Source organism: Sus scrofa, chromosome 6 (genome assembly GCF_054392235.1).
Source record: "Sus scrofa isolate SSC_HxYL_T2T_F1_AM1 chromosome 6, Sscrofa_HxYL_maternal_Yorkshire_Landrace_v2.0, whole genome shotgun sequence".
In the NCBI taxonomy this organism is placed as follows: domain Eukaryota; kingdom Metazoa; phylum Chordata; class Mammalia; order Artiodactyla; family Suidae; genus Sus; species Sus scrofa.
Genome location: NC_139388.1, coordinates 96,348,426 through 96,361,612, shown reverse-complemented (window position 1 = coordinate 96,361,612; position 13,187 = coordinate 96,348,426). Strand labels below are relative to the sequence as shown.

General features: G+C 50.3%; 1 protein-coding gene and 1 long non-coding RNA gene across 2 annotated transcripts; one reads left to right on the top strand and one right to left on the bottom strand.

Annotated features, from left to right (window-relative positions):
• Window positions 1-8,331: 8,331 nt before the first annotated feature.
• On the top strand, window positions 8,332-12,964 carry C6H1orf216 (chromosome 6 C1orf216 homolog). Its single transcript, XM_021095921.2, has 2 exons — window positions 8,332-8,536; window positions 11,109-12,964. Exon 2 carries the CDS (start codon window positions 11,114-11,116, stop codon window positions 11,801-11,803), a length of 690 nt encoding a protein of 229 aa, XP_020951580.1. The 5' UTR covers window positions 8,332-8,536; window positions 11,109-11,113; the 3' UTR covers window positions 11,804-12,964.
• On the bottom strand, window positions 8,374-12,964 carry LOC146402669 (uncharacterized). The gene is made up of 3 exons (XR_014805134.1): window positions 10,418-12,964; window positions 9,393-9,606; window positions 8,374-8,808 (listed from the first exon to the last, which is right to left on the bottom strand). It is a non-coding gene; the product is annotated as an uncharacterized LOC146402669 (long non-coding RNA).
• Window positions 12,965-13,187: the final 223 nt, after the last annotated feature.

Sequence of the window (13,187 nt, the reverse complement as noted above, 5' to 3'; positions counted from 1 at the left end):
GAAAGCATAGAGGGATCCCTTTCTGCATACACACATGCATACTCACAGAACAGAGCCAAGACCCTTTCTGGCCTGAAGAATCTTGGGCAGTAGCAAAAGCACTTGTCCCATCGTGAGTGTAATTTTTTTAAAGTGTCGTTGGACTGTGAAAGCCACTTAATAACTTGCTGTCATCTGTATAATCTGAGTTAATACTAGCTCCACAGTTGCGAGATTAAACTTGAAAAACTTGTAAAGTGTCTGCCTCCAGGCTCAGCAGAGAGTAAACCTCAATGAATGCCTGTTGAATGAATTAACTCATGAACTGGAGCATTAAGTGTCCGTTGACCATTTCCAAAGGTCAGTGTATAGCAGATGGAATAACTGAGGCTGGTGAGCTGTCCTGTTGAGCCTGAAGCCTGAGGCACGACCTAACCCTGCCATTCCTTTAACACATGTTTAACAAGCATCTGTGGTGTGTGGGGTAGACCCCACAATGCACACCCCATCCCCTTTAGTGAAGGTTGCTGGCCCAGCTGCAGATGGCCTTCAGTGAGGGGATGCTGCCTCAGCTGCAGAGAATGACTTACCGCGTGCCCGTGCCCCTTTCCAGCACAGCCCACATCCAGTGGTGACAGGATTGTAAAGGCCTAGCCATGTTAACTCGTTTCAGGAAAATTCTAAAGGGCCTATTCTCGTTTCAGAGCTCCCTGAGGGGTCAACCAAGTATACCACAGATCCGTGTGCTAATTCAGCTACCCTCCCCTCCCTTCCACAGACGATCCCAAAGGCACTTCTTAGTAAATATCCTGCACCCTAAACTGTCTAAGTCTGCTTCATGGGGAATCCGACTTGTGAGTGTGCTGGTCCTGGAGGCCAAGGCTTTTGGACAGAGACTCCTTTGCAGTTTTCAGCTTTTGTTTCCAGCATTGGAGGTGTCAGTGCTGCCTTTCATGTCCACCAGAGGGCAGCAGCAGCATGGCAACCCGTCCTCCTGAGGCTCAGGGCAGTGGGCTTGCCTCTTTTCCTGTCTCCCTCCAGCTTCCCACCTCCAGTATCAGGCAGGAGCACCTCCCTTAGTGTGCCCACCCTTCCAGGGGAAGAAAACTTTGGGAAACTGTCTAGGCCTTGGTTTTGTCAGTCTCAAAATGGCCGTCTCCCACCCCAGTGCCAAGGCCAATCTGTCTTCCTAATGCGGATCCCTTCCCCTCCTCAGCGGGCCACCTCTTTGCCCAGGATCTCCCATGTCTCCACACTCACCATCCACAACAGATTTGTTTTCTGTGTGACAAGGTAATTATGAACTTGGGGCCAGGAGGCCCAGGGGCCAGTCTGAGGATGGTCACTTCCATCTAGTTCTCCCTGTTCGGCTAACATTATTGATTTTTTTAGTTTTATTTATTATGATGCTTTTTCTGTGTGATCCTGCTCTGGTGACATGAGATATGGAGGCGAGAGGGCAAGAGGGGATTTATTCTTGTGACAGTTTAGCTCTTTGAAACCACCTACCCACCTGACAGTTTTTGTTTGTTTTGAGTCTCCTGGATTTACCGGATTTGCTTATCTGTCTTCATTCTACCCAAAGTTCTCCCAAAGATTCTTCTAGCAATTGGAGCCAGATGTGCCCAGAGGATGCCATTAACTCCTCAGCAAGCCTTTACTTGCATTCCCCTTACTGGTCAGTTATTTCGAGGAGAGGCTCCCCAACTTCCTGCTTCTTTCTCAGCCCTTCCCCTGCTGCAGTCCTTACACAGACCAAGCTATAAGCCTTTTTTTTTTTTTCTTTTCCCTGCCAGAGTTTCTCTGGCTGAGAAATGGGTGTGAGGAAAACCTAACCAGGAAGCTTTCAGAGCATGAGATTGAGATTGAATGGAGCCTATTCAAACAAAGAGCATGTCTGCCTGACCCTCAGGTTACTAGAGGCCTCCCATCCTGTACTCTGCTTCCTTAGAGGGAAGAAGAGGGGCAGGCTTTAGGCAATAAATTGTAAGTGGGAGGGGGGCACTCTGAGCCATGGTGATTGCCTGATTGCCGTGGGAATCAGCTGAGGCCAAGGGCGATTTGTGGGGCCACGTTCCCCCAGCCTGTTTTCTCTGTGTATACCAGGAGAATGAATAAATCATTGTTCAGGGGCGGGATGCAGCTGCCGGGCTCCTCCCCTCGGCACATGCCCCGACTCCAGGTCCTCCATTGAGGGCTGCTGGAGCAGAGCGGTTTATACACCCAGCTCCCCAAATCCTATTGAGGCAGCCCCCTTCGCACGAGCCACTGGCTCCAAGCCCATTCAGCCTGGCCCTTTGTGCTGGAGGTTAAGTGGTTACATGTGGGGGGCACCCAGAAAGGACCTGTCAGGCCCTGAAAGGCTGTGCTGATACCACTCCCTCCTACTGATGAATGGGTGGGTGGAGGAGAGGTGGGCGGCCAGAGGGTGGGGTAGGGGAGAGGGCCTGGGGATTATGGAGCCCACTTGGAGGCAGCTGCTAGGAAGGGGGTGGAACAGGCACTCCCTTCTCTCATTCCCCCTTCTGATCAGCTTCTCTACCACGCTCCCTCTGTTGTGGGCTCTGGAACCTTGGATTTGGCTTCTCTGAGCTCCTGGCGGAAAAGAGGCCATGCACCACTTGGGTGCATTGGGGAGAAAGTCTATACTACCTTTCATGCTTCCAGCTTCTCCAAAACACCCCTCGGTTTCTCCTTTTTCCCTTCAGGGTCAGCAGGGAGGATGGGGAGAGGGGTAGAGAAATTCATCTCCTATGTTCACGTGGAGCAGTGGATTTGGAACTGCCCCACTGAGATTTAAAAACTTCCTGGGGGGCAGTTCCCCCGTCATGGCTCAGCAGTAGCCAACCCTGGCCTCACTCAGTGGCTTAAGGGTCAGGGGTTGCCGTGAGCTGTGGTGTAGGTCGCAGATGCAGCTTGGATTCTGCATTGCAATGGCTGTGGTGTAGGCCGGCAGCTGCAGCTCTGATTTGATCCCCTAGCCTGGGAACTTCCATATGCTGTAGGGGCAGCCCTAAAAAGAAAAAAAATAAAGTAAAAAAAAAAAAAAAAAAGCTTCCTGGGAAGCCCCATGGGATCTGCTCAGGGTGGAGGGTTCAGGGCAGGAGAGATCTCAAACTGGGAATATTCCAAAGATTTTAGTGTAAAAGGATGATTCCAAGGCTTAAAAAAAAAAAAAAAAGAAAAAGCCTTAAAACTTCAGATTGGATGTATCTCCCCCTCATTTTACAGCTGAGAAAACAGCCATGCTGGGGGCGTAGAGGATGGGCATGTCTTACCTACGAAGATCACACAGCAGTTTCTGGAGCGACTAGAGTGGCACTTTACCTTTAAGAGGTGGTGGAAAAATAGCTGAACAAAACAACTAGGTCACCAGCAGCTGCGAGGTCTTCCTTTCCTGAGATGAGCTAATTCTGGGGAATGGTTTTCTTTCTAATCTGCCTTAAGGGCTCTCAGGTACATCAAAGTTCCTCCAGGGCTGTGCCCGGCCTTGAGTGCCCAAGAAACAGTGTTCTGAATTTTAATGTTATTTAACAACGTTCAAGACATGTTATTGTTATTTAACCTAGAAAGGTTAAAATGCTTTGCTTTGCACAAGTTCCCAAAGCCATGTGGGAAGTTGACAGACAATATGAGCTCAGAGAAAGAAAAGAAAGCAGGTCGCCGTGCAGCTTGTACCCCAGGACGAGATGCCTGCGCTTTGTTCTGAGGTGGAAGCTTTGGGGGCTTCCTCAGTTGTCTCCCTGCTGTCCACAGGGTGAAGCCCAAGTTCCTTGGAGTGGTGGTCAAGGCCTTTCACAACTTGGCCAATGTTATCCTCCAGCCTCATCTCCCATCTCCGCTTCTTCCCAAACTCCAGACACACCAGCCTCCTCCATGTTATCGGAACAGGTTCTGAACACACACACCGCATCCAGTTTCCTCTGCCTCCTCCTAACTTCTTTCTTTTTCTTTGCTTTTCTTTCGTTCTTTCTTTCTACCGTTCGTTCTTTCTTTCTTTCTCTCTCTCTCTCTCTTTCTTTCTTTCTTTCTTTCTTTCTTCCTTCTTCCTCCTTCCTTCCTTCCTTCCCTTCCCTCCCTCCCTCCCTCCCTTTCTTCCTTCCTTCCTTTCCTTCCCTCCTTCCCTTCCTTCCTTCCTTTTTTCTTTCTTTCTTTTTGTCTTTTTAGGGCTGCACCCGAGGCATATGGAGGTTCCCAGGCTAGGAGTCTAATCAGAGCTGTAGCTGCCAGCTTACACCACAGCCACAGCAACGGGGGACCCGAGCCTCGTCTGCGACCTACACCAGAGCTCACGGCAACGCCGGATCCTTAACCCACTGAGCAAGGCCTGGGATCGAACATGTGTCCTCATGGATGCTGGTCAGATTTGTTTCCACTGAGCCACGATGGGCACTCCCTTCTTCTACTTTCTTTTGGTGAACTTCTATTCATCCTTCAAAGCCTGGCTCAGATATCGCCTCTGTGAAGCCTTTCCTTATCCTCTTTTGTGCTCATTACTCTTCCCTTCTAGCTCTGTTGCAGGGCCTGTCACATTGTATAGCCCACTTTTTGATATTTCTCTATCCAAACAGAGAGCTCCCCAAGGCCACCACCAATTCGGATTCTGCTCTGAATCCTCAGCACAGTACCTGAGGCAGCCGTTTGCAGCTGTGTGCTAAACATGAATGAATGGATGGGAAGGGGCAAAATGTTTGAGACTGAAACATCTTGACCCTACCTGTCTCTTCCTGGGAGTACTAACATCGAGAAATTATCCAAGTATAGAAGAACTCCTATGGCCATCCTATTTCATGGAGTAGAAACTCCTCTCATCTTCCCTTGTCTCCTTGCCTAACACCCCAGGCCCCCAGGGCCTGGATCTGGCTACTCACTGCTAGCCAGTCTTGGCTGTGATATCTGTCTGCTTACCAAGATATCGATGCACTGCCCACTGCTAGATCATCATGATGGGCTGGCCTGCTGCAGAACTCTGCTTGGGTTGGTACTGTCCATCTCTGGTGATTTCTGTTCTATCCCCCTGCCAATTAAGTCCTTGCAACCTATGTAGCTGGGTGGACGCAGCCACAAAGAGCCCTTCTTCTGGGGTGACTGATTCCCTGGCATCTGGACTGAGGAATCCTCTGGTGACTGAATACCAGACATCTATACAAATGCTTTTCTGTGGTCACAGATGCCCTTGGCTTCCTTGCTCTCTGAAAATCATGGCGTGCCCAGGACCACTGTCTGAGCACTTACTGCATTAGTTATACGGTGCTAGAGTATTCCACATAATGTACCCTTGACTAAGAAGAGAGGCTATACCCTGATGCCCTTGGAATTCACTTTACTTACCAGGTATATGTTATTCAGAAATAACCAGTGTTATAGAATAACAGAGTGACCAACTGATGACTCAGCAAGGTCAGGTTATTGCATGCTGAATATAATATAGGCTTTAAATCAACAGTCAATATATAATTCTTTGGGTTTTGTAGCCAGAATACTTGGAAAGAGGTCGAGGTGGGTATTGCACATTATGATTGTACCCAATGACATTCTCAAAGAGTTTGCTTCCTGTCTCTGACAGTCTGGGTTCTGCAGTTCAGGAGGTTTTAGCATCTAGGGAGAAATGTCTCTAACCAAGGAACACAAATATGACTCCACTGCATTTCGGGCTCCTCATAATACTAGAGGAATAGAAGAAAGGAGGCCACACTGTAGGCTGGACTGGTAATGGCTATCAAGGGGAAAGAGAATTGCTACTACTTAATGAGGGCCGAGAGGTGTGCAAGTGGGACCCAGGGGACTGCTTTGTGCTCTTGTATTAATCATGATTCTGGAGTTCCCGTCGTACCTCAGCGGAAATGAATCTGATTAGCATTTGTCAGGACGCAGGTTTGATCCTTGGCCTTGCTCAGTGGGTTAAGGGTCTGGCTTTGCCCCAAACTGTGGTGTAGTTTGCAGACGTGGCTCGGATCTGGCATTGCTGTGGCTGTGGTGGAGGTTGGTGGCTACAGCTCCGATTCAACCTCTAGCCTGGGGACCTCCCTATGCTACGGATTGGCCCTAAAAAGACCAAAATAAATAAATAAATAAATAAATAAATAAAAATTCAGGATTCTGTTGTTTTACAGTGAAAGAAATTCCACTCAAATTAGGCTTGGCAAAATAAGGGGCTTATTGCAAGGAATACAAGGACTTCAGGAAACAGGAACAGGACTATCACCAGGCCTTCTATCTTTCTGTGTCTGTATGTCAACACTAATTTCTCCTTCTACAGACTGACTTCTGCTTGGCAGGGAATGTGATTGCTATAGCCCTGGGCTCACATCTTCCCTGCTTTGTCTTCCTTTCATTTTATTTCAGAAAGTCCTAGAGAAGGAGTCTGACTCACCTAGAGCAGGAGTCCTGTTTCTGGACTCATCAGGCTCCCATTTGACCCATCTAGTTAGAGCTGGGAGAGACGGGGCTGGAAGGAGAGGCAGGAGGAGCTGTCTAGGGCCCACCAAACAATCAAACAATGTTGTGGCTGTGTGACATGGGGAGACTGGCATTACTGTAGACCGCCAAAGCTCAGAGACTTCACAAGTGAGGATTTGGGTCACTTCCTAGGGAAGACAACTCCAGCTGAAGGTAAGGGGAAGTTAGAGTGATTAAGGGGAAAGGGAGGCTAGTTAGGCCTCAGGACCTGATGTAGAAATGGGACGGAGGTCTCTGCATGTGTATACATTTTTTTGGTTTTTGCTCTTTTTTTTTCAGAGATACACCCACGGCATATGGAAGTTCCCAGGCTAGGGATTGAATCAGAGCTGCAGCTGCCAGCCTACGCCACAGCCACAGCAAGTGGGCATCCAAGCCGCATCTTCGACTTACACCACAGCTCATGGCTGGATCCTTAACCCACTGAGTGAGGCAAACCCACATCCAAACCCACATCCTCATGGATACTAGTCAGATTTGTTTCTTCTATGCCACAATGGGAACTCCCTCCGCATATATATTTTTAGCTGGGGGAGTACCCAAAGCTTGAGTTACTTCTTCCTTTTCCGTTTTATTTCCTTTTCTCTCTTAAAATAGTTGTCCTAATCATAAAATGATTTTTCTCTTCCACTTCCTTTATTTTGTTTACAGGATGTGTTGGTGTGATTTAATTTGCCATTTAATCTCTATTGCAGAGTGGGAAGTTAGAATTAAGCTGGGAATGGAAGAGGATGCCTCATCATAGAGATCAGACTCAAATTCTCTTAAAAAAAAAAAGCAAAAGAAAGGAGGGGGAAAGACAATGGTATTTTCTAATGTATTACGACTCAAAAATGAATCCATATTAGTTTAGTTGAGGGTTTTTGTTGTTGTTGTTGTTTGTCTTTTGTAGGGCCGCACCCATGGCTTATGGAGGTTCCCAGGCTAGGGGTCCAACTGGAGCTGTAGCCGCCGGTCTACACCATAGCCACAACAACGCTGGATCCTAGCCGCGTCTGTGACCTACACCATGGCCTGCCAGAACCTTAACCCACAGAGTGAGGCCAGGGATCGAACCATAGTCCTCATGGACACTAGTCAGTTCGTTAACTGCTGAGCCACAACAGGAACTCCTAGTTGTGCTTGTTTTTAATTGGCAGGGGGAGGGGGGAGCATGGGGAAGTTATAGCCAATTGCTTGGTTTGTCCAGTAAAGGTGAGGGTGTAGAAGGGATCTTCTGGAAGATCCTATGACCTGAAGGCTAAATTTGTCCCATATTTTTTTCTGGGGCTGCCTCTCCTTAACAGCCAGTGCTTTTCGGTTTTATCAATAGAGTCAGCAATTACTCTGTTCATTAAATGACTTTAATCAGATAAGCACAAAAGAAACATATAACTTTAAATGGTGATAGCTGCTATTAAGAAAAGGAATAAAACACCCTGGAGGATAACATAAAAAGGGGGGACTAATCTGATCTGGGAGGTTAGAGGTTTTTCTGAGAAGAGATCCGAAATATGAGATGGGGGAGAGAATTTTCGGCAGAGAGAACAGTGTGGCAGAAGGGGCGTGAAGCCCAGCTGCAGAGGCGAGGGCACAGGCTGAAGCCGCAGAGGTGAAGCAGGATGCTCAGAGCCCCACGGCTGCTGCCCTAAGGATTTAGCCTGCAATGCGGAAGCCATTGAATGGTTTTAGGCAGGAAGGTGGAGACATGATCAGATTTTCATTCTGAAAATGTCACTGAATGTGCAGTGAGGCAAACCGATCGGAGGGATCCTGTGAACGCAGTTATGAAATAAAACAGAGTCTGCAAGGGCTGGGTCAAAGGTGCCGAAGGCTCAGGAGGCGGTTCCAGCGCTCCGGCCCTCGCGCGGCTCCGCGGAAAACCGAACCGACCCACGTGGGCCTGGCCGCCCCGCCCCGCCGCGCTGACGCCGCGCGACTCCGCAGTCCCTGCCTGGGTGGGAGCGCGACACGAAAACCCGCACCCACGCCCCTGCCCGCGTGGACGCCCAGGCCAAGGGACAACCCCCCCCCCCGCCCCCGCCACAACCCCGACGGAAGAGTTCCCGCCGCGGGCCTTCGGAACAGAGCTAGCTGGGCGGGCCGGCGCCTCCAGGCCGTGAGTGGGGGCCCGGAGCGGGAGGGTTTGGACCCCTGCCGCAGGGGGCGGGGGTCGCAGCCTCGGCCCAGCTGCCTCTTTGGGGGAGATTAAGGAAGGGCCGTCAGTATCCTCGGTCTCCCGGGGTAGTCTCCTTCCCCCACCCCCTCAAGGCTAGGCAGGAAGGGGGGCTGCCTCCTCCCACCCTTACAGAGCGCCCCACCTCGGCAAATTGCTAATTAGCTTGGAGAGAAACCTGATCCTGGGCTGTCTCCATTCCCATTTTACCGTCTCTGAGAACCCCGCGATTCTTAGTACCACCTCCACTCATCCCAGCTTCCCTCACGGCCCCCGCCCAAGCTTAGAAAAAAAGAAAACATTGGGCCAGGAAGATCTCCAAGCCCCTTGCTTAACAGGATGGAGTGTGTAGGTTACAAAGGGACTGTCCCTAAACCGTTGCTCCTAGGACCTCTTCCCATTACTGAATGTGGGAAGGGTCCCTGCTCCCTCCACTTACACTATCCCTCACTCTTACTGAACCCCCACTTTTTCGAATCCTAGTAATATATGGTCAATAGAAAGCTCTCGTCAAGTAAACACTAATTTTGGGAGAGGTCGGTTGTTGGGGAGGAAGAATAATGGGGCATGCCCTCTTTCCAGGGCCTCAGGATGGAGCAAGCTAGAGGCAGGGGCACCGGGATTGTGCTAGACATGGAGGCTTCAAAGGGCCGGGTCAGGGGAGAGAGGCTTGTCAGTGGGGGAGGGGGTTCCTCTCTGAGCAGAGGGGCGAACCTAGGCTTCAGCTGTAGCCTCTGCTACTGTTGTTGGGGTCTTCCTGAGCATAGATATCCCACTGCAGTCCCCCTCCCCCATTCACACACTCACTCGGCAAGGATCTACTGTACCTGGTTAGTGCCAGGCTCCGTACTGGCTCCTGAATATGATGGAAGATATATAGAGGAATTCTATCTCTAGTCACAGAGCCAGAAGTGGAAGCTGCTATTGTAAGACAGATAAAAAAGCAAAACCCCAAAAACTTGAATAGACATTTACTGACCATCAAGAAACAAACATGGGAGTTCCCGTCATGGCTCAGTGGTTAACGAATCCGACTAGGAACCATGAGGTCGTGGATTTGATCCCTGGCCTTGCTCAGTGGGTTAAGGATCCGTGAGCTGTGGTGTAGGTTGCAGACACGGCTCGGATCCCGCGTTGCTGTGGCTCTGGCGTAGGCCTGCAGCTACAGCTCCAATTCGACCCCTAGCATGGGAACCTCCATGTGCCGCAGGAGCAGCCCAAGAAAATGGCAAAAAGACCCAGGGCAGTGGGGATTCAGAAGAAGGCACAGTTAGCTGTGTTAGTGTCTTTTGGGCAGAGGGGAGAATATCCAGATGGCTTAGAGAGGTGGGGCTATTAGAGCTGAGTTTTGAGGTACAAAAAGGAATTGTCTGGGTGGCAAAGGGAGGAGTTTGGAGGGAAGGGGAGAGGAAGGGTAGTGTAGGCCAAGGGAACTGTGTAATGAGAATAATGGTGTGTCCTGAGATCTCTGAGCAGTTTGGGGTGGTGGGAGGGGCAGAGTGGCAAGAAGCAATTCTGGAGCGGTGAGCAGGGGCCAGATGAAGCACGGCCTTATAGGCCATAAAGGGGTTTAGCCAGAGTTTGTTGGGGGGAGCCATGACAAATTTACTTTTTTTTTTTTTTTTTGCTTTTTAGGGCCACACCCTGCCATATGGAGGTTTCCAGGTTAGGGGTCAAATCTGAGCTACAGCTGCCAGCCTATGCCACAGCCACAGCCACACAGGATCCGAGCCGCATCTGTGACCTACACCACAGCTCATGGCAACGCTGGATCCTTAACCCACTGAGTGAGGCCAAGGATCGAACCTGCAACCTCATGGTTACTAGTTAGATTTGTTTCCACTGTGCCACACGGGAACTCCCAAAGTTAAATTTTTAACTAGAGGCAGAGAGATCAGCGAAAAGGCCACAGCAGTCAGTAATCCAGAAACAGCCCTAACCAAGTGAAAGCGAGGGGAGATGTATGTACAGACGCACGTTCTCTTTCTCTTTCCCTCTCTGTGTCTCTCTGAGGTTTTTAAGAGAAAGAATTGTCTGAATTTGATGGCTAGTGAGGAGGGAATGAAGCAAGTGAGGAGTCCAGGCTGCTCTTGATTCTTGGCTACAGTGACGGACTGGAGAGTGGGGCCGTCTTGCTGCGGACATGGAACGGGGAGATGGGGAACTTGAGGAACCCAGGCTTGGTTGCAGAATTTGGTAGCTGTCGGGTCTGGGCTGGAGACAGATCTGAGTGCCCCAACACATGGTTGTTCTTGAAGCTACAGCAGAGCATGAGGTCATTTGGGAAGAAGTGCATTAAGAGAAGACAAGCTGCCTCCCAGGGCTAAGGGAAAACCCTGTGAGGAGATGGAAAATCGGCAGACAGAGAAGGAGGAAGAAGACTGCAAAGGAAGGTGTTACCAGAGTGGAGGGAAAGGGGCTGAGAAGGAGAAGCCTTGTCCTGTGGCCAGGTTGTCTCAACCTCAGCAACCCACACCATCCTGCTTTGACTACATTCTTCTGCTTCCCTTTACAGACCAGATGTTTGCCGTCCAGCCAGGGGTTGCTGAGGGGGCTCAGTTCCTGGGGGGCCCGCCTCCTGCAGTATGTCCACCCGAGCTTCAAGCCGACAGTAACTCCAACTTCATGGCGAGTGCCAAGGATGCCAATGAGAATTGGCCCGAGATGCCAGGCCAAGTGGAGCCCAAAGTGATGAGGAGCTCCTCCAGGTTGCCCTCTGACAACCAGGGCTTCCAGGTTCCTGGACTCCCTGAAGGGGAGGTCCGATGCCCACCGGAGGGGGCAGAGATCCCCAGAGCTGGGCCTGAGAAGATGGGCGGTGCCAGCACAGTCTGCTCCCCGCTAGAGGACAATGGCTATGCCAGCAGCTCCCTGAGCATTGACAGCTCTAGCTGCAGTCCTGAGCCTGCCTGTGGGACCCCACTGGGCCCTGGCCCTTCAGATCCCCTTTTGCCCTCGGTGGCCCAGGCTGTGCAGCAGCTGCAGGCTCAAGAGCGCTACAAAGAGCAGGAGAAGGAGAAGCACCATGTGCATTTGGTGATGTACCGTCGCCTGGCCCTTCTCCAGTGGATCCGGGGCCTGCAGCACCAGTTGGTTGACCAGCAGGCCCGTCTGCAGGAGAGCTTCGACACCATTCTAGACAACAGGAAGGAGCTTATTCGCTGTCTCCATCAGAGGGCAGCACCATCCAGGCCCCAGGACCAGGGCTAAGGGGGTTCCTGTATAGGGGTGCAAGAGTATATGTATATATTTGCAGGCATGTGTGTGATTGTGCACAAGCAAGTACGGGTTATTTGCTGGCATGAGTGCCGGAAGCATAAACAAGTGTGTCAGTGCTAACATTTAGGCAGATGTGCTCAGAGATGTGTGAATCAGCACCTGGGCCTAAGTGCGTGTGCTGTATGGACACACAAGCTAACTTTTGTGCAGGCCTATGCGTGAGTATGTACATATGTGTATGTATAGTATGTATGTGAGAGGGAGTAAATTTGTATGCCTGTGTGGAAGGGTACCCCCACAGTGTGTGAATATGTGCATGAGTGAAGATATATATGCAAAAGATGTGTGTTTATGTATGAGTGAGTTCGAGTATACAGATTTGTGGTGGGTGTTTGTGAGTGAGCCCTTGTGTGCGCAGGCCTATGTGTAGGGGTCCATGTGTAAAAGGTGCAGGCATGGGAGAACTATATTCGGAACATGTGTATTTTCAGGCTGACTCACAAGTAGGTGTGCAAATATATGTTCATTGCATATGTAGGATGTCCATCCACGCCCTGTGTTACCCATGGCCTACAGTAGCCTTTTTTCTCCGCAGGGTCCTAATGCTCCCTTTGGAGAGGGCTAGCCTGCTCTGATTTATCCCAAGGCTGTGGCTGATCCATTCTCTTGGGATTGCTCAGGCCACCTCTCCTTATCCCTCCCCTTTACTCCCCCCAGGCCTTGCTCTGGTAAGGCTGTTGTCCCTGATGGTGGATATGCTGAGGGAAGTTAGGTGGCTGCTCTGGCCTGCCATGGCTTTTTGGCTGCAGTTTTGTCAGGGCAGTTGGTAGGAACTTGATGTCAGGGAAGGGAGCTGGGATGGTTGACTGAGGCCATGGCAGGGATGGGGGCGGGATCAGAGAAGCTAGGGGACTGTCCCTTTTGAACTCGGTCTTGGGGCACACGGGAGATGGGGATGAGGGAGATGACAATGGCAGAACCCTGTGAAGACCAGGAGAATGGGAATTCTAAAATACCAGTTCCAAACAAATCGTATCTCACCACTGCAAAGGAACTGTTGCAAACCATGCCGACTTAAGCGTCTGATGAAAAGGAATCTGTGTTAATATAATGTCATATGTCAATTATACTTCAATAAAAGAAAAAAGAAAAGGAATGTGTGCTTTCTAAGCTTGCAAGGAATGGATAGATGTTCCAAGGCTGTTGGGGAAAATCTTACTTCCCTCTCTGTGCCTCTACTTGCTGTGCCTCTCTGGCTTTAGCAACACTGGATGTCAAATTCATTTGGTCCATTTCCCTGAAATCAGACTGCCTTGGCTGGCAGGAGCCACAGTTCAGCTTTGGTGGACAATGAGCAGTGTCAGCCCAGCCACTG

What these genes read in the sequence shown, in the direction of transcription:
- C6H1orf216 (XM_021095921.2), top strand. Translation starts at nt 11,114, where the DNA reads ATGTTTGCCGTCCAGCCAGGGGTTGCTGAGGGGGCTCAGTTCCTGGGG.